This window comes from Macaca thibetana, chromosome 11, assembly GCF_024542745.1.
Source record: "Macaca thibetana thibetana isolate TM-01 chromosome 11, ASM2454274v1, whole genome shotgun sequence".
NCBI lineage: Eukaryota > Metazoa > Chordata > Mammalia > Primates > Cercopithecidae > Macaca > Macaca thibetana.
Genome location: NC_065588.1, coordinates 8,258,878 through 8,279,901, shown reverse-complemented (window position 1 = coordinate 8,279,901; position 21,024 = coordinate 8,258,878). Strand labels below are relative to the sequence as shown.

The 21,024-nt window shown below is 45.5% G+C and overlaps 1 protein-coding gene across 1 annotated transcript; it reads left to right on the top strand.

The window, feature by feature from the left end:
* The first annotated feature begins 559 nt into the window (after positions 1-559).
* Positions 560-18,302, top strand: SLC2A3 (solute carrier family 2 member 3). The gene is made up of 10 exons (XM_050749547.1): positions 560-851; positions 2,921-3,013; positions 3,676-3,836; positions 5,649-5,889; positions 6,192-6,354; positions 6,969-7,156; positions 10,550-10,654; positions 12,288-12,389; positions 14,091-14,294; positions 15,905-18,302. The coding sequence occupies exons 1-10, from the start codon at positions 837-839 to the stop codon at positions 16,121-16,123; spliced, it is 1,491 nt and encodes a 496-aa protein (XP_050605504.1). The 5' UTR covers positions 560-836; the 3' UTR covers positions 16,124-18,302.
* The last annotated feature ends 2,722 nt before the right edge of the window (positions 18,303-21,024 follow it).

The following is a 21,024-nucleotide window of genomic DNA, read 5'->3' as shown; positions in this document are numbered from 1 at the left end:
GAGCTGAGATCCGGCCACTGCACTCCAGCCTGGGTGACAGAGCGAGACTCCGTCTCAAAAAAAAAAAAAAAAAAAAAAAAAAAAAAAAAAAGATCGTAGACTCCCTCTTAAAAAAAAAAGAAAAAAAAAAAAGATTGTAGACCCATCCTATAAACAAAAAACGACTGATAAATTCATAGAATCAGGAATCCTTACTGCTTACACTCTTTCTAACAACCTTAAATCTCTGATAGTAGCACCCACTTTGTTTTATATGGATAGATTTATTCTCATCTCTCTGTAGATTGTTTTAATCCCAAGCAGATTCCAGAGCAAAAAATAGTGTATTTGCCCTCCCTCCAGGCTTTTCTGGTAGCATTTTGTCTGTGAAACTAAGAGGCTGTAACTGCTATTAGAAGAGGGAAGGAGTAAGGATGAGCTTTTGAAAAAAAAAAAAAGAAAAAAAAAAACAAACCCAGGGTAGAGAGAGTGGCAGGATGTGGTTTGAAGAGAGGGGGGAGGGAGGGCGTTATTGTCGGTGGTGCGGGGGTGGGGATAGTTCTGAAGTTCTGATAACACAGAATTCCGAGAGATCACAAGATTATTTCAGGGGGGTGGGGTGGGGTGGGGCTGGGGGCTTGTCGCCCTTTCAGGCTCCACCCTTTGCGGAGATTATAAATAGTCATGATCCCAGCCAGACCCAGAGATGCTGTAGTGGTGAGACTCTGGAGCCTTCCTGAGAACCTGGAGAAGACTTGCTGCTGAGAAGGACATTTTGAAGGTTTTGTTGGCTGAAAAAGCTGTTTCTGGAATCACACCCCTAGATCTTTCTTGAAGACTTGAATTAGATTCGGGCCATGGGGACACAGAAGGTAAGAATGATATAATTACTGGTTATTTTTGCTTGTTTGGGGTTCACTCAGAAAGGCAAATATTAATGATGTTAATTGCCTTGTTCTATTTTCTCCTAAGTCACCAAGCCATCTTAAGGCCTTTTCATTTCTTATCTAGCCTGCACTGCTGCCGCTTCATCAGTTCTCTTTGAATGTCAGTTCTGTTCACCCTCTTATAGGAAAGTCACCCGGGGAAGTTGTGTTGACTTCTCAGGTTTATTTTAGGTAACCATATACCACTGAGGACGAGATGGTTGAGCGTTTAGAGGATCGGGCCGTCTGGTTGTATAGATTAAAAGTGTGGGTCTCAGCCAGTGTGAAGACTTCTCTGGAAGCATTAGACCTTGAAAAGGTCTGTGTTTGGGGGCACAGGCCAGGGTCCAGCCATCTGTTGGGGTTCATGAAAGAATTACAGTTGTCCTTCCTATTAGGGTTAAAATTGTGAGTGCAGGACATACAAAATATTATTGGTGCTGTAGTGCAATATTTGCAGGGAGAAAGGCTTTTATTTTATTTTATTTTTTTTCTGATTGAGTTTTGCTCTTGTTGCCCAGGCTGGAGTGCAATGGAGAGACCTCAGCTCACCACAACCTCCGCCTCCCGGGTTCAAGCGGTTCTCCTGCCTCAGCCTCATGAGTAGATGGGATTACAGGCATGAACCACCACGCCCGGCTAATTTGTATTTTTAGTAGAGACGGGGTTTCTCCATGTTGGTCAGACTCCTGACCTCAGGTGATCCGCCCGCCTCGGCCTCCCAAGGTGCTGAGATTATAGGCGTGAGCTACCGCGCCCAGCAAGAAAGGCATTTTTTACCAAGATAAATTTAACTAAAAATAAGGGGCCGGGTGTGGCGGGTCACGCCTATAACCCCAGCATTTGGGAAACCAAGGCAGAAGGATCACATGAGGCCTGGAGTTTGAGACTAGTCTTGGGCAATATAGTGAGATCCCATCTCTACAAAGCAGGAAGAAAGAAAATGTAGGAAAATAAGAGGGATGGAAAATTGAGACTAAAGAAAAGGCTCTCAAAGATAGCGAATGATGAGAGGAGGCAGAAGAGGTTTTTACTAAAAGGAAAAAGATTTAACAGAGAGCATTGTACTGGCAGGGCCCTCCGGGGTACCGATGCTTAGCTGTGACTGAGACATCTGGGAGGCTGCAGGCAAGGTCACTTCTGCTGAAGCTCCTAGCCTGCTGCCTAATCTGTCCGACCTGAAAGGAAATGAGTTTAAGATGTGAAAGATTGAAGGGATTTTTGGTGGGGTGGGGAGGAATGGCATAGAAGATGGCCTCAGGCATAAAAGTTGAGCTGCTGGGAGGTGGAAATGTAAAATGTCTTCCCCAGCTGGATTATTCCAGGCAAGGTGAAGATGACTGGTTCTCCCCACTAAGACATGTCTCTTATATGTTGGGTTCAGAGTAAGATGTTCTTTCTTCCCCTACGCGGGGGTTAGAGATAGCAGAACTGTATTTAATAAACGAAGACTGAAATGGGGCCAGGATGCAGTGGGTAGATCCAGTAGCTTACATGGTCCAGAGAGATAGAGACTCAAAGAGCTGCCCAGCAGTGAAGATACAAACTACCGTGCCCTCCCCCACCACCACAACTGGGCTTCTGTGGGGTCTGGGTACAGATCAGACTGCACTGTGTTTGTTTCCGAAATGATCAGTTCTTAGTGATCCTACCCAACGCTGTGTTGTCCTCTGCCCTCCCAGTTCTTGAGTGGAATTCTGTGCCTACCTTTTTACCTGATGCAAGTTTTTAAATATTTCCAAACTGACCAACCCAGTTTCTCTTAACTTCTTCCTTCCCCAATTTTCTTTCCACTTTCACCAAGTTAACTTCACATTCTTATCTCCAGATAAGTTCTTTAGTATAATCTATTCCTTTGTCTTCCCCATTAATTACCTAAATCTCATGTGATGTTTGCCCTTTTCATACCACTCATAGGTCAAGTTCTCCTAATACAGCTCCATAATTAATAAGAAACAGTCACCAATCACAAGTTTTAAGGACCACTCTCTCCTCCCTGTCTTCCCTCCCTCCAGGTCACCCCAGCTCTGATCTTTGCCATCACAGTTGCTACAATTGGCTCTTTCCAGTTTGGCTACAACACTGGGGTCATCAATGCTCCTGAGAAGGTGAGTGCCAGGCCACAAGAATTAGAATCTGGAATAGGGAAGTTACTCCTTTAAGTAGAGTTTCAAGAAATCAGAATTTAAGGCCAGGCACGGTGGCACCTGTCTGGAGTCCCAGCTACTCCGGAGGCTGAAGCCTAAAGATCACTTGAGCCCAGGAGTTAAACACCATCCTGGGCAACACAGTTAGTGAGGGTCCCTCCCCAAACTAGGGGATTTTAAGACAATCTTTATATCTATCCTGTCCAAGACTGAAGATGGAGACAATATTGGTGGGGAAAATTAGTGGGGTCGTTTAATCAAAGCAGAAAGCTCACTTACTTCCTGAACCCTGGGCGGTGCTGTTCTTCCTCCCACTCTTTCACCCATAGTGATAGACTTCCTGTATTATCCCTTAGGGGTTAGTTACAAAGAAGCTGGGTTCCCTTAGCATGGGGCTGGGGTAGACTGAACATCGGTGCTGCCACCTACTGGGATTTTCAGGACAAATTAAAAAATTACTATTCCAGGGAGAGTTAACATTAATTCCAATATGTTATCTGCCTCTTCCATTCCCGTCTATTTATTCCCTTGATTCTCTAGGAAGGAAATGATCCCTAATATTTGTCTTTTTTTCTCATCCAACTGTAACAGTCTGTTCTACCACCAACGCTTTTATTTTGCAGATCATAAAGGAATTTATCAATAAAAGTCTGACGGAGAAGGCAAATATCCCTCCCTCTGAGGTGCTGCTCACGTCTCTCTGGTCCTTGTCTGTGGCCATATTCTCCGTCGGGGGTATGATCGGCTCCTTTTCTGTCGGACTCTTCGTCAACCGCTTTGGCAGGTATTGACTAGAAACTGGGCAAGGGCCGGGCGCGGTGGCTCAAGCCTGTAATCCCAGCACTTTGGGAGGCCGAGACGGGCGGATCACGAGGTTAGGAGATCGAGACCATCCTGGCTAATATGGTGAAACCCCGTCTCTACTAAAAAATACAAAAAACTAGCCGGGCGAGGTGGTGGGCGCCTGTAGTCCCAGCTACTCGGGAGGCTGAGGCAGGAGAATGGCGTAAACCCGGGAGGCGGAGCTTGCAGTGAGCTGAGATCCGGCCACTGCACTCCAGCCTGGGCGACAAAGAGAGACTCCGTCTCAAAAAAAAAAAAAAAAAAAAAAAAAAAAACTGGGCAAGGAAGTGGGCTCTACAGCTGCACTGAGGACAAGTGTGGAGAGTTAGGGCAGGGAGATGATGATGCCTTTGAATAAGAACACCTTGAATTCTAATCAAGGGAAACCTAGTCCAACTGGCCCCGAATATGACTGCCCTTGCCTGGAGCTCTACTACCCTCCATAGCTCCCGCCCAGCTGCTCAAGAGATGAACTGTGTGAGTGATTGGCCTTTGCAGTCCAGCTAGGGCTAGTTCAGAATTATTCCCTAGGTAAGCTCAACTGTGGGGTTTCCAGAAACATAATTTACAAGGTATGAAGTTGTTTACTTTTATTTAAAAAATTGGGGTTTCATATAAATGTTTCTATTATTTTACACAGGATAGGTAGGAATTATTTTTGTAATTCTTAGTCTATGGCAAATGTGGATAATGGTAAAAAGAATCTTATTCTATAGGAGCTTAACAATATGTTTTAGAAGGTAGAATATATTTTCAGTTATGAAATATATTTTCATTTAGGCAATTAGGCCGGGTGCAGTGGCTCACGCCTGTAGTCTTAGCACTTAGGGAAGCCGAGGCAAGTGGATCAGCTGAGGTCAGGAGTTCGAGACCGGCCTGGCCAACATGGCGAAACCCCGTCTCTACTAAAAATACAAAAATTAGTCAGGCGTAGTGACAGGCACTTATCATGTCAGCTACTCCAGAGGCTGAGGCAGAAAAATCGCTTGAACCTCGGGGGTGGTGCAGAGGTTGCAGTAAGCTGAGATCTGGCCACTTCACACCAGCCTGGGTGAAAGAGCGAAACTCCATCTCAAAAAAAAAAAAAAGCCAGTGCAGTGGCTCACCTCTGTAATCCCAGCACTTTAAGTCAGGAGGTCAAGACCATCCTGGCTAACACGGTGAAACCCCTGTCTCTACTAAAAATACAAGAAATTAACCAGGCGTGGTCGTGGGCACCTGTAATCCCAGCTGCTCGGGAGGCTGAGGCAGGAGAATCTCTTGAGCCCGGGAGGCGGAGGTTGCAGTGAGCCGAGATCCCGCCGCTGCACTCTAGCCTGGGTGACAGACCAACACTGCATCTCAAAAAAAAAAAAAAATTGCTAATTGGATATTCTAGAAATGCAATTGGAATTCACATTTAAAAATGGATAAGGCAACCTATTTTACTTGATTATGTTCTTTTTTTTTTTTTTTAACCCCCCAAGAAAGGGGGTCTTGCTCTGTCACCCAGGCTGGAGTGTAATAGCTCAATCATAGCTCACTACAGCCTCAACCTCCCACCTCAGCTCACTGAGAGCCGGGGACTATAGGCGGGCACGGTCATGCCTGGTTCCCAACTAGAAATGTTCTGATAATAGAAAGTGAAAAAGAAAAGTTAGATCAAAAAAAGGAGAGGATAGGAGCCTGGAGAAGAGCAGAATAATGAGGACAGAAGAGAGGTTAGGAGCCTCTCACTTTGCTAATTGCATTTTGTCTTTGATTAACCTTACAGGCGTAATTCAATGCTGATTGTCAACCTGTTGGCTGTCACTGGTGGTTGCCTTATGGGACTGTGTAAAGTAGCGAAGTCGGTTGAAATGCTGATCCTGGGCCGCTTGGTTATTGGCCTCTTCTGCGGACTCTGCACAGGGTTTGTGCCCATGTACATCGGAGAGATCTCGCCTACTGCCCTGCGGGGTGCCTTTGGCACTCTCAACCAGCTGGGCATCGTAATTGGAATTCTGGTGGCCCAGGTACTCTAGAACTTCTCATACCTGATGAGTGTTAGTTTCATGGGTCATTAAAAAAGTTAACATAGATAAAGCACTGAAGGATATCTGGCACATGTTCAATTATATGTGGAAGTTTTAGATATTGTTACTATAACTCATAGTAGCTCAAGAAGCAGGCTGAGTAGAGAAAGGAAAAGAAACACAATTTGTTGATTTTTTTCCCATAGTAAAAGAATGTATGATTTTCTGAACTTTTTGTTTTTTAATGAACTTGTGGCCTATGAGGTATGGGGTTTATAGCATTATCTTTGTGTGGTTTCTAGATCTTTGGTCTGGAATTCATCCTTGGGTCTGAAGAGCTCTGGCCGTTGCTATTGGGCTTCACCATCCTTCCTGCTATCCTACAAAGTGCAACCCTTCCATTTTGCCCTGAAAGTCCCAGATTTTTGCTCATTAACAGAAAAGAAGAGGAGAATGCTAAGCAGAGTGAGTATCCTTCACACCTTCATGTGAATATAATGTGAATTATATGGTTGTGGTTTGTTTGAAGGATGAGGGTACTGGACCTATTTTCTGTTACACTCTTTCCCTGCCCCTCAGAATCCAAGTGAGGAGGGTTCTGATTACTCCTGAGGAAAATTTTCAGCCCCTAATGAATGAGATGAAAAGGCAGGTTTAGGAATGGATGCTATCAGGCCGGGCATGATGGGTCATGCCTGTAATCCAGCACTTTAAGAGGCCAAGGCAGGTCACCTGAGGTCAGGAATTCAAGACCTGCCTGAACAACATGGCGAAACCCCATCTCTACTAAAAATACAAAATTAGCCGGGAATGGTGGTGCATGCCTGTAATCCCAGCTACTCGCCAGACTGAGGCGGGAGAATTGCATGAACCCGGGAGGCGGAAGTTGCTTGAGCCGAGATCATGCCATTGCACTCCAGCCTGGGCAACAAGAGTGAAACTCTGTTTCAAAAAAAAAAAAAGGAAGGGATGCTATCGATCACCTCATCTCATGCGGCCCTTTCCTGGCTGCCTTACAGGAAGAATGAATTTGGGGCAGCACATTGTCTTTATCCTTTCCTCTTTCTTCTTTTCACCAGTCCTCCAGCGGTTGTGGGGCACCCAGGATGTATCTCAAGACATCCAGGAGATGAAAGATGAGAGTGCAAGGATGTCACAAGAAAAGCAAGTCACCGTGCTGGAGCTCTTTAGAGTGTCCAGCTACCGACAGCCCATCATCATTTCCATTGTGCTCCAGCTCTCTCAGCAGCTCTCTGGCATCAATGCTGTGAGTATGATACTTTAGGGTCAAACATGTCTTACAGTATTTCACTTAAAATGCCGGGCATGGTGGCGCTGTGCCTGTAGTCCCAGCTACTCAGGAGACAGATAAAAGGATCACTTGAGCTCAGGAGTTGCAGGCTGCAGTGAGCTATAATTATGCCACTGCATTCCAGCCTGGGAGACAGAGTGAGACTCTGTCTCTGAAATAGGGAAAAAAAGACCCTGGAAGGACACTGGCGACTTCAGAGTGAACTGACTTTACCAGTCTATGTTTTTACAACAAGAATAGTGAGCATGATAGTTTAAAGAGGGCAGCAAAACGGAAGCTAGCATTTGGCAGATAGCCCTTGTATTCCATGCAAATATCGGCTTCCTGCGTTTGACTGGATTGTAGGAAGAGAATATTCCTGTGCCTTCTAGTCAATATGGCTATTAAGAGCACCCTTGTCCCACCTTTTAAAATACTGATTCATCCCCTAAGGGTTTTCAGATAGTCTTTGATCAATGGGATTAAGTTATTTTGTAACAAAGCATTTTGCATGTAATAGAGCGTTTTGATGCTCAAAATAGTAAGTTGGTTCCTGAACTTTTCTCCTAGCTAGCACACCAGGGTATTTGTATTTGAAGTGGCAGTGCTTCCTGGGAGGGGTTAGAGGCTGTTTTGTCAGAATCTGAGGAGCCAGGTGTGGTGGCTGCTCATGCCTGTAATCCCACCTACTACTCGGGAGGCTGAGGTGGGAATATCACTTAGGCTCAGGAGTCAAGCCTGGGCAATATAGTATGAGCCTGTCTTTTAAAAAAAAAAAAAAAAAAAAACCACTTGGGAGGAAATACACAGTAGTTAGAAAAAGCCTCCTAGGTGATTGGTGATTTTGTTGAATCCCAATTTCAAATTCCTCATTTGGAAATGCTAATGTAGGCCACATGTATTGCTGGAGAAAAATGTGCTCCCGAGACCTTCCAGAGCAGCAGAGCTGAGACTCGGCAGGTGAGGCAGCTACGTGCAAGTGTAGCCCTAAGAATGAGCACCTCTTTAAAGAATGTACCTTGCATTAGTTCTGTGCCTGTTTAAAAAAAGAACAAATAAAAGAATGCACCTGAGGCAACTCCCTAGTTGCCTCACCACAGTTCTGGCCCTGCAAAACAGGATCAGGAAAAGATCACCTGTGGGAAATTACAAATGATTAATGAGCACTCTGAGGGACAGACAACTGCCACTTCAGAGTACGGTGTGTACATTCTTTTTCTTTTTTTTTGAGTCTCACTCTGTCACCCAGGCTGTAGTACAGTGGCACAGTCTCGGCTCACTGAAAGCTCCACCTCCCGGGTTCAAGCGATTCTCCTGCCTCAGCCTCCCTAGTAGCTGGGATTACAGGAGCACACCACCATACCTAGCTAGTTTTTTTGTATTTTTAGTAGAGACGGGATATCACCATGTTGGCCAGGCTGGTCTCAAACTCCTGACCTCAGGTGATCCGCCCACCTCGGCCTCCTAAAGTGCTGGCCTTACAGGTGTGAGCCACCATGCCCAGCATGTATGTTAATTATTGTTGGACGAAGCTGGCTCCCAACTTAGTCAATGAGTAGACTTTGCTCCAGGTATAATCTCACCCAAAGCTAGCTGCACCAGAATTATGGGTGTTGGGATTCCTGAGTCAGCTGAATTTGAGAATCTCTGTGTAAGAGGCCTGAAAATTGTCTGTAAAAAAAAATCTGATGCACAGCAGGCTTGGAAATCGCTTTTCCAACCTACTTTTGCACAAACGATGATTTCTAATTTCCCTTATGGGCAAATGGGTAACAGGTTGCATTGTATCATGTTTACCTAGCAGAGTAAACTGTTTAGGTAAGATGACATAGGGGTTAGCTTATCTTGCTTGGTGACACTAGATCGCAAAGTCATTTTACTGTAAGAAGTTTTATTGAGATGTGTACATGTACATTAGGTTTTTGACATGTAGACATTATGTTAAGGAAGAGAATTGGCATACCTATTTGTTACTTGTTTAAACTGCTCAAGTAATTACTTTTGTGCTAGCCTAATATCTTTCCCCACAAGCTTGATGTCATCATATAATATGTTGAGATTTTTTAACAGTCTTAATTAGCCCTAGAGCAGCAGGGTTTTCAATAATGACTCTACAAATCTGTTTCAAAAAATAGTTATAATCTTATTTTAGAAAATATAAATATAGTTTATCTTATGTACTAGGGATTTATTTATTTATTTATTTATTTATTTATTTATTTTTTGAGATGGAGTCTCGCTCTATCACCCAGGCTGGAGTGCAGTGGCCGGATCTCAGCTCACTACAAGCTCTGCCTCCCAGGTTTACGCCATTCTCCTGCCTCAGCCTCCCGAGTAGCTGGGACTACAGGCGCCCGCCACCTCGCCCGGCTAGTTTTTTTTTTTTTTTTTTTTTTTTGAGACGGAGTCTCACTCTGTCGCCGGGCTGGAGTACAGTGGCCGGATCTCAGCTCACTGCAAGCTCCACCTCCCGGGTTCCCGCCATTCTCCTGCCTCAGCCTCCCGAGTAGCTGGGACTACAGGCGCCCGCCACCTCGCCCGGCTAGTTTTTTGTATTTTTTTAGTAGAGATGGGGTTTCACTGTGTTAGCCAGGATGGTCTCGATCTCCTGGCCTCGTGATCCGCCCGTCTCGGCCTCCCAAAGTGCTGGGATTACAGGCTTGAGCCACGGCGCCCGGCCTTGTACTAGGGATTTAAAGAGTTGCTTCTTGAGAAGGTAAATCCCAATGTAGAGGTCCATATTCATCAAAAAGACTAATATTGCTATGGAGGCAAATACTCTAGGTGAAATAAACTGAAGCGAACCTGGGTAACCTAGATAATGTTCCCTTATTAACTTGAGGTCTGAGTCCAATATTTTAATATCTCTTAACTATGGTAGTTGTAGCATAGTTGGTAGTTGTAACTGGGGTATATATATATGTATATATGGTAGTTGTAACTGGGGTAGTTGTAATCCCAGCATTTTGGGAGGCCAAGGCCAGCAGGTCACTTGAGGACAGGAGTTTGAGACCAGCCTGGCCAACATGTCGAAAACCCGTCTCTACTTAAACTACAAAAATTAGCTGGGAGTGGTTGCAGGCACCTGTAGTCCAGCTACTCAGGAGGCTGAGGCAGGAGAATCGCTTTCATCTGGGAGGTAGAATAACAGTGAGCCGAGATTGTGCCACTGCACTCCTGCCTAGGTGACAGTTTGAGACTCCCTCTCAGAAAAAAGAGAAAGGAGATAAGATACAGAAGATGATTCATTTGCAGAAGGGATATGAGTATTGAACAAAAACCCTAGAAAAAAAATAAGTTTATTTTTGAGGGTTCTGTGTAACTGGTATGCAGAATTGTATCAAAGTTGCATGTTTTCTTTTCTACTAGGTGTTCTACTACTCAACAGGAATCTTCAAGGATGCAGGTGTTCAAGAGCCCATCTATGCCACCATCGGCGCGGGTGTGGTTAATACAATCTTCACTGTAGTTTCTGTAAGTTGGATGGTTTGGTAATTTTGTGGGGGGAAAAGAATCCTTGCTACAGATGTTCAAAGATGGATTGAGTGACCCTACTATCATTTAGTTACCTTTCTGTTTAATTTTCCTTTGGGAAAAAGATACATTTAATGTTGGATGTAGTCTTCACTCTTCAAGCAAATGTGGATGGATGGGAAAGGAGGAAGTATAGAAGGGACTAACTATAGTACGCTTTAAACTTGGAATTGGAGGAGAGGTGTTTGGAAAAGCTCTCAACTCTGTGATTCCACTGTTTTTAAACTAAAGAAACAATAATCAACAGAAGATGTCTGTGACCCCCAGAATGTGTGAAGATTTTTCCCCATTAGGTAGGCAATCAGTTCTGTAGTGGACACCATCTAGGTGTCCTGCGATTTAATTCTGACACGATTTACCTGGAGATAGCATCAGATCTCACAGGTTGGTGGCACAGTTCCCAAGACTGCCCTCCACTCCTGATGCCCATCACAGGCTCCAGGTTGTTTTACCTGTGCTTCTGACCCACCAGCTATAGATCGGGATTCCCACCACGCCCTCTTTGGGTTGGATTAATTGGCTACAGTGGCTCACAGAACTCAGGGAAAATGTTTCCTAGTTTGATTTTTTTTGTTTGTTTGTTTTTTTGTTGTTGTTTTTGTTGAGACGGAGTCTCGCTCTGTTGCCCAGGCTGGAGTGCAGTGGTCGGATCTCAGCTCACTGCAAGCTCCGCCTCCCGGGTTTATGCCATTCTCCTGCCTCAGCCTCCTGAGTAGCTGGGACTACAGGTGCCCGCCACCTCGCCCGGCTAGTTTTTTGTATTTTTTTAGTAGAGACGGGGTTTCACCGTGTTCGCCAGGATGGTCTCGATCTCCTGACCTCGTGATCCACCCGCCTCAGCCTCCCAAAGTGCTGGGATTACAGGCTTGAGCCACCACGTCCGGCCTCCTAGTTTGATTTTAAAGGATATTTTAAAGCACAGAAATAAACAACCAAATTGATTCACAGGGCGAGGTCTGGAGGGACCCTGAGCGTGGGAGCCTCTGTCTCCGTGGAGTTGGGGTGCACTCCTAGTGCATAGATGATTTGTTGCTGACCTTCCTGTCAGCTTCCATGGGTTCAGATATCTGGAAGCTCCCCACACCCTGCCTTTTGGGCCTTTTATGCAGACTTAATTGATTCTCCATGATTGAAGCATGGACAACTGTTTTGAAATGTGATTGGACAAAAAGGGAATGATCTGAACCCAGCCAGGCCTGTCTGTTTGGATTATTTTGGCCTCTCTATAGCATTTCTTCCTCTAGGGGATGGGGCAGGACCCTCTCTGAAATGAGGGTTTTATGACCCGCAGTCAGATTAGCGTCCTGCCAAGTGGGAGGGCAGGAGAAAGAGAAGAATTCTATTTTCTGAGGCCTGCGGCATCCCAACATTATGATAAAAGACTCTACCAAGGGCTAGGGGGATTTTGAGCCAGGACCTGTGAATGGAACACAATATGTACGTATATAAAATCATAAATCACAGGAGGTGTATCCGTAACAAGTGTCCTGCTGTTGGTAAGGCAGATTTCAAGTAGCTCAGACACTGTTTTCATGGAAAGGAAAACTGAAGTCATGTCACATTCTTCTTCCAGCTATTTCTGGTGGAAAGGGCAGGAAGAAGGACTCTGCATATGATAGGCCTTGGAGGGATGGCTGTTTGTTCCACGCTTATGACTGTTTCTTTGTCATTAAAGGTGAGTGCTCTTTGAGTGAAGAAAAGCGAGGGAGGGGGAAAGGAGGAGAGGTTACAGTTGACTTCTGTGACACAAGGGGTGGGTTGTTAAGGTTGCAGTTTGTCAACAAAGTCAAAGGAGAGAAGCAGGATGCCCAGAGTTTTTAAGAAATGTGGGTCTTCAGAGAACTGGAGGTAAACGATTAGAATCCTTACATTTATAGAACATTCTTATAGCTTAAATAAATTATCTAGTTTAATTCTTAAAATAATATCAAGGTAATCACACTTAATAGATGATGACATGGTCTCAATACAAAGTGACATACATGAGATCACATAGATGGGATTCAAAAATCCAAGCCTTGGTGGGACGCGGTGGCTCATGCCTGTAATCCCAGCACTTTGGGAGGCTGAGGTGGGTGGATCACCTGAGGTTGGGAGTTAAAGAACAGCCTGACCAACATGGAGAAACCCCGTCTCTACTAAAAATACAAAATTAGCCGGGAGTGGTGTTGCGTGCCTCTAATGCCAGCTACTCAGGAGGCTGAGGCAGGAGAATCACTTGAACCCAGGAGGCAGAGGTTGCAGTGAGTCAAGATGGCGCCATTGCACTCTGGCCTGGGCAACAAGAGCGAAACTCCCTCTCAAAAAAAAAAAAAAAAAAATCCAAGCCTGGCTGGGTGCAGTGGTTCATGCCTGTCATCTGCAACTTTGGAAGGCCAAGGTTAGAGGATTGCTTGAGGCTATAAGATCAAGACCAGCCTAGGCAACATGGCAAGAAACTGTCTCTATAAAAAAAACGAAAATTTGTTTTGTTTTGGTTTTGTTTTTTTTTTTTTTTTTTTTTTTTTTTTTTTGAGACGGAGTCTCACGCTGTTGCCCAGGCTGGAGTGCAGTGGCGCGATCTCGGCTCACTGCAAGCTCCGCCTCCCGGGTTCCCGCCATTCTCCAGCCTCAGCCTCCTGAGTAGCTGGGACTACAGGCGCCCGCCACCGCGCCCGGCTAATTTTTTGTATTTTTAGTAGAGACGGGGTTTCACTGTGGTCTCGATCTCCTGACCTTGTGATCCGCCCGCCTCGGCCTCCCAAAGTGCTGGGATTACAGGCTTGAGCCACCGCGCCCGGCCTTGGTTTTGTTTTTTTGTGACAGGGTTTCACTGTGTCAACAGGCTGAAGTGCAGTGGCACGATCTCAGCTCACTGCAACCTCCGCCTCCTGGGCTTAAGCGTTTCCTATGCCTCAGCCTCCCAGGAAGCTGGGATTACAGGCATGCACCACCATGCCCAGCTAATTTTTGTACTTTTTAGTAGAGACAGGGTTTCACCATGTTAGCCAGGCTGGTCTCCAACTCTTGACCTCAAATAATCCACCTGCCTTGGTGTGAGCCACAGCGCCTGGCTAAAAAAATTTTAATTAGCCAGGTGTGGTGGCACATGCTTCAAGTCCAAGCGATTTGAGAGGCTGAGGTGGGAGGATTGCTTAAGCCCAGGAGATTGATGATGCAGCGAGGTATTGTAGTGCCACTGCACTGCAGCCTGGGCAGCACAGTAAGACCCTGTCTCTAAAAATAATAAAAATAAATCCAAGCCTATTGATTCCACAGCCACTCTTTGTATTGTGCATCAGGGACAGGAGGATCTTGCCGTTAATTGCCTCTGGGAACCTAGATCCTAGGTTACACTGTCTTTAAATTGTATTTTCTCTGTTCTTTCCTCTTACAGGATAACTATAATGGGATGAGCTTTGTCTGTATTGGCGCTATCCTGGTCTTTGTAGCCTTCTTTGAAATTGGACCAGGCCCCATTCCCTGGTTTATTGTGGCCGAACTCTTCAGCCAGGGCCCCCGCCCAGCTGCGATGGCAGTGGCCGGCTGTTCCAACTGGACCTCCAACTTCCTAGTCGGATTGCTCTTCCCCTCTGCTGCTGTAAGTAAACTCACCTTATCTTTTTTTTTTTTTTTTTTTTTTTTTTTTTTTTTGAGACGGAGTCTCGCTCTGTCGCCCAGGCTGGAGTGCAGTGGCCTGATCTCAGCTCACTGTAAGCTCCGCCTCCCGGGTTCACGCCATTCTCCTGCCTCAGCCTCCCGAGTAGCTGGGACTACAGGCGCCCGCCACCTCGCCCGGCTAGTTTTTTGTAGTTTTAGTAGAGACGGGGTTTCACTGTGTTCACCAGGATGGTCTCGATCTCCTGACCTCGTGATCCACCCGTCTCGGCCTCCCAAAGTGCTGGGATTACAGGCTTGAGCCACCGCGCCCGGCACTCACCTTATCTTAAAACCAGCCTATGCAAGCTGACATGTTGAAGATACTCCTTAATAATAGAGTAGTCTGGGCCTGACATTGTGGTTCACGCCTGTAATCCTAGCACTTTGAGAGGCTGAGGCAGGTGGATCACCTGAGGTCAGGAGTTCGAGATCAGCCTGGCCAACATGGTGAAACTCCTGTCTCTACTAAAAACTCAAAAATTAGCTGGGCATGGTGGCACACGCCTGTAATTCCAGCTATTTGGGAGACCGAGGAAGGAGAATCGCTTAAACCTGGGAGGTGGAGGTTGCAGCGTGCCGAGATCACGCTACTGCACTCCAGCCTGCTCGATGGGAGCAAGACTTCATCCCTCAATAAATCAACAAATAAATAATACCATAGTCCCTCCTCATCTGCGGTTTCAGTTACCTGCAGTCTAAAAATATTAAATGGAAAATTCCAGAAATAAACAATTCGTAAGTTTTAAATCACGGCCGGACGCAGTGGCTCAAGCCTGTAATCCCAGCACTTTGAGAGGCCAAGGCGGGTGGATAACTTGAGGTCAGGAGTTGGGGACCAGCCTGACTATCATGGTGAAACCCTGTTTCTACAATAAATACAAAAATTAGGCCTTGAGTCATGGCTCACTGTAATCTCAGTGAGCAAGATCATGCCATTGCACTCCAGCCTGGGCAACATGAGAGAAACTGTCTCAAAGAAAAAAAAAGCCAGGCATTGTAGCACACACCTGTAGGCCTAGCTACTCAGGAGACTGAGGCAAGAGAATCACTTGAACCCAGGAGGTAGAGTTCATTGTGAGCTGTGATCACGCTTCTGCTCTCTACCCTGGGTGACAGAGCGAGACCCCATTTCAAAACAAAAAAAACTGTAAAAAGAGATGGAGTCTTGTTGTGTTGCCCAGGCTGGTCTCAAACTGCTGGGTTCCGGTGATCCTCCCACCTTGACCTCCCAAAGTGCTGGGATTATAGGCGTGAGCCGCCGCACTCGGCCCAGAAACACAGATTTTAAAAATAATACTCAAAAGTCCAAAAATACTCAGTAGACATTTGGAAGCATCTAACTGTATTGAAAAGGAATAACAAAAAGAAAACTACAGAGAACTATAGTAAGTTAGCAACAGAATCTTAAGTGAATCACTGAAGAAACCTGTTTCCATTAAATATGGAAGGGTTATAGCTTGAAGCCCACTGGAAATATGAATGTGAAGGAAATTGAGTTTGTCAATGACCAGATTTTTATATCAACCTTCCTTTTTTGTTTCCTTTCACTAGCACTATTTAGGAGCCTACGTTTTTATTATCTTCACCGGCTTCCTCATTACCTTCTTGGCCTTTACCTTCTTCAAAGTCCCTGAGACCCGTGGCAGGACTTTTGAGGATATCACACGGGCCTTTGAAGGGCAGGCACATGGTGCAGATAGATCTGGGAAGGACGGCGTCATGGAGATGAACAGCATCCAGCCTCCTAAGGAGACCACCACCAATGTCTAAGTCATGCCCCCTTCCACCTCCCTCCCAGCATGGGAAAGCCATCTCTCCCTGAACAAGGGAGACACCTCATCAGGATGAACCCAGGATTGCTTCTGAATGCTGCTACTTGATTCCTTTCTCATCCCACGCACTCCATGAGCACCCCAAGGCTGGGGTTTGTTGGATTTTCAATGGCTTTTTAAATATTTTATTTCCTGGACATTCTCTTCTGCTTAGGAGAGACCGAGTGAACCTACCTTCATTTCAGGAGGGATTGGCCACTTGGCATATGACAACTTTGCCAGCTTTTCCTCCCTTGGGTTCTAATATTGCCACATTAGGGGATATAGGAGAGGAAAAGTAAGGTGCAGTTCCCCCAACCTCAGACTTAACAGGAAGCAGATGCACATATGAGTGTGGAAGGCAGAGGGGGTTTATGTAAGAGCACCTTCCTCACTTCCACACAGCTCTACACGGCAAGTAAATTTGAGTTTTATTTATTTTATCCTCTGGTTTAATTACATAATTTTTTTTTACATTAAGCTCCAGGATACATGTGCAGAATGTGCAGGTTTGTTACATAGGTATATATGTGCCATGGTGGAAATATTTATTTTTTTAAGCATAATTTTACCAAATAATTAAAACAGAAGGAAATTGAGATTAGAGGGAGGTGTTTAAAGAGAGGTTATAGAGTAAAAGATTTGATGCTGGAGAGGTTCAGGTGCAATAAGAAAAATTTAGGGAGAAATGTAGTTCATTATTGGAGGGTAAATGATGTGGTGCCTGAGGGCTGTACTTTACCTCTTAACAATTTTTGTCCTTCAGATGGAAACTCTTGAAGTTTAATTTTTCATAAAAGTCATAGGCTTATATAATAAAGCTACTGATTTCCTTTAGAATTTTTTTCTTTAAGATAATAGTTTACATGTAGTAGTACTTGAAGTCTAGGATTATTAACTAATATGGGCATTGTAGTTAATGGCAGTTGATGGGTTCTAATTTTGGATGGAGTTGAGGGAAGGGAAAGTGATTTCTAGAAAGGCTGTTCCCCTCACTGGACGAAATAACTCCTTCTTGTAGTAGTCTCATGACTTTTGAAGTAATCCTGCCACCTATCTTGTGGGAGAGCCATCCAAATGAGAAACCACAAATAATTGGTTCTTGGTAGAGATTCATTGTTTCTCCACTTTGTTCTTTAGGAGATTTTAGGTGTTGATTTTCTGTTTTATTTTAACTCATACCTTTAAAGGAATTCCCCAAAGAATATTTATAGCAAACTTGGAATGTGTAACCTCAGCTCTGGGAGAGGATTTTTTTCTGAGCGATTATTATCTAAAGTGTGTTGTTGCTTTAGGGTCACGGCACGCTTGCGTATGTCTGTTACCATGTCACTGTGGTCCGATGCCGAGTGCCCTTAGGGGGCCTGAATCTTTCCAATAAACCACGTTTGAGAGCATGAGTCAATGTGCAGTGTAGCCGCACTTGAGGATGAATGTATGTGCACTGTCACTTTGCTCTGGGTGGAAGTACATTATTGGTGACTTATTTTCTCTGTGTTTGTTCCTACAGCCCCATTTTCATATGTTGCTCAATCTCCCTTTCCCTTCTTGGTGCTTACACATCTCAGAACCATTAGCCAAACCCTTGCCAGTGACAGTATTTTGGTTTTCAGTTCTCACTGTTCCTGTGGAGCCTTTGAATATAAACACACAGCTGAGGCCGGGTGCGGTGGCTCTCGCCTGTAATCCCAGCACTTTGGGAGGCCGAGGCGGGCGGTCAGGGATTCGAGAGCAATCTGGCCAACATAGTGAAACCCTGTCTCTACTAAAAATGCAAAAATTAACTGGGCGTGGTGGCGGGCGCCTGTAATCCCAGCTACTCGGGAGGCTGAGGCAGGAGAATCACGTGAACCCGGGACGCAGAGGTTGCAGATCGCGTCATTGCACCCTAGCCCAGGCCACAGTGCAAGACTCCATCTCAAGGAAAAAAAAAAAAAAAGGACATAGCTATGGAGTGGGGTTTAGCTTGAAAAGGTGACCTTGCAATTTCACGTCAACTTCTGGTTCCTCAAACAGTAGGTCGGCAGTAAGGTAGGGTCCCCTTTTTCACTGAGAAGATTGTGAATATTTCCATATGGATTTTCTATTACTAATGTTACTCTGATTCTTTGTTTTAAAATAAAAATTCTGAATGTACATGAAATTATGGGCTCATTACTTTTTGTCCTTCCTGTGACCACAAAATCAGCTTTAAATCCTGACTTGGCTACTCAGTGCCTGTTGTGACTTGTTTGAGACCCTTATACTCATATGAGACTCTGTTCTTAGAGTCTTATACGTAAGAGAAGAGCCGTATGTGTTTATTATGTAGATTAAATGAAAAACCTTTTGTGCATTGCTTTTCATACTTGATAAATTATTTGTTTTGTTTCCCACTGATAACTAGTTTTTTTAAAAACTGCCCTACCTACCTAAAAGCCTTGCCTCTTGTTATATGCATTTTTGCCTCTCTTGTTATGCATTTTTTTTCTTTTTTTTTTTTTGGGACGGAGCTTCGCTCTTGTTACCCAGGATGGAGTGCAATGGTGTGATCTCAGCTCACTGGAACCTCCGCCTCCCAGGTTCAAGCGATTCTCTTGGTTTAGTCTCCCAAGTAGCTGAGACTACAGGTGTAGACCACCACACCCAGCTAATTTTTGTACTTTTAGTAGAGATGGGGTTTCACTATGTTGACTAGGCTGGTCTTGAACTTCTGGCCTCATGTGATCTGTCCGCGATCTGTCCGCCTCAGCCTCCCAACATTCTGGGATTACAGGCGTGAGCCACCATACCCAGTGATACAAGTGATGTCTATCAAGTGTATCAGTCTGGGTCCTATCAGAAGATAAAAATCACACTTTTTTTGTTTAGTTTCTTTTTTTACAAGGAAAGGATAATACAAAGAATATCAAGCTATAGGCTGGGCGCGGTGGGTCATGCATGTAATCCCAGCACTTTGGGAGGCTGAGGTGGGTGGATCGCCTGAGGTCAGCAGCTCGAGACCAGTCTGGCCAGTATGCTGAAACCCCATCTCTTAAAAATATGAAGAAAAAATGGCTGGGCATAGTGGTAGTCACCTGTAATCCCAGCTGAGCAGAAGAATCGCTTGACCTGGGGAGGTGGAGGTTGCAGTGAGCCAAGATCGTATCATTGCACTCCAGCCTGTGCAATAAGAACAAAACTCCTTTAAAAAAAAATAAAATAAAAGATATAAGACAAAATTCAGTTTCCTAGAGCTGAAGGAGATTATCCAAGAAAGGACATACTTGGAAGGAAGGCCACTGCCATTTCCTCAAAACTGAGGTGCACACCCTACTGGAGAATGTAGAGTTGCAGTCCAGGGGAGAGCAGAGAAGTTTGGTGATTTGCCTAGGCCAGTGCAGGTATGCAGTCCCTTTGCAAGCAGGGAACACACAGCTGGTGACCAGACATGCAGATGTGCAGAGGGAGTCGAGGCACCAGAGGGGTAGGGGGCCTGGAGTGTGGCATCCCTGTGGAAAGTGACCACCAGGCCAGGGTTTGGCTGGGGCAGGTCACCACCAAATTTCCTCTCATCTATACTGCTGACCTATGGTGCAGCCACTGGAACCAGCAAGAAAATCCCCCTTCATCCTGGAGTATCCTTCCAGCACCATCTACTGAGAAAGCATTGTTCTTAGTACTCTAAAAAGGAAATGCTTAAAGGAATTCCATCCATTTAAAAGCAGGTATTGAGGGATGAATTCGGAGCTGACAGACAGTAAATTGATAACTAGCACAATAAGTGTTAGATGACTGGGTAGATAATAGTTGGGTTTTGGTTGAGGGGATTTCCCCCTTCCACACCTCCCAAAGCCACCTGGGCTTTTAGAGAAAATTCAAGGTAAAACTTGTCCCCCACCCCGTCACCCTCTTTTTTTTTTTTTTTTTTTTTTTTTTTTTTTTTTTTTTTTAAATCATGTGTTTGTTGCAGAAACTTGGCCAAGGTCCCAAGTGGCCCCAGATGGTTGAGTTTGGGCCAGGGGGTCGCCTGCCGAGAGTTGGGCAAGTGAGACAAGGAAAAGGTGGAGGGAGCGACTCTAGGCCTGGAGCTTCAGAGCTGCAAGATGCTGTTTCAGTCAAGCTGCAGGTGAGGCTCATGCGGCTCGCTCTGGCTCCGGCTCCGGCTCTGCGCTGTAGGCCTTCATCATGCGGTCCTCTCTCATCATGAGCTGTAGATACACAAAGAATGGCAAAGAATGGCACCGATGAATCACCTAGCAACAAATCTGTCTTTTTGATCGGGGGCCTTCGCATGGCTGAAACTGCGGTTCTCACCAACGTCCACTTTCTTCCTCCAGTTCGCTGCCCTGCACCCAGCGAGCACCGAGCCAACCAGCCCTACTTGGCACTGCAGCCGCGACCACCCACCTCCCCATAGTCCAGGCGCCGCATGAGGCTCAGACTGGCGCACGGAGGCGCGTGGGGGTGGGGGACGCGGAAGGGAGGGGCCGCGAAACTGGAGACCCTGCGAAAAAGCTGGGCCTGGGACGCGCTGGCTCCCCCGCGAGTCCCCTTCACTGCGCAGGCGTGGGCAGCTGCAGAACCCTGTCATTCCTACTTAGTTTGCTCATCATCACTAATATTCTTTGCTGTGACCCAGGATATATCTGGAACCCAGGGACCTTGACCTGCCTTCAAATGCAGGTAACTGAATTTAACTGCCCTTTCTGTATTGCTCTAGGCTGTGGTGCTTGATAGGGTTGACTTCTGAGTTGGGATACATTTCAGGGATTACATTCAATTTATTTATTTATTTATTTATTGAGACGGAGTTTCGTTCTTGTCGCCCAGGCTGGAGTGCAGTGGCGCGATCTCAGGTCACCGCAATCTCCGCCACCCGGGTTCAAGCGATTCGCCTGC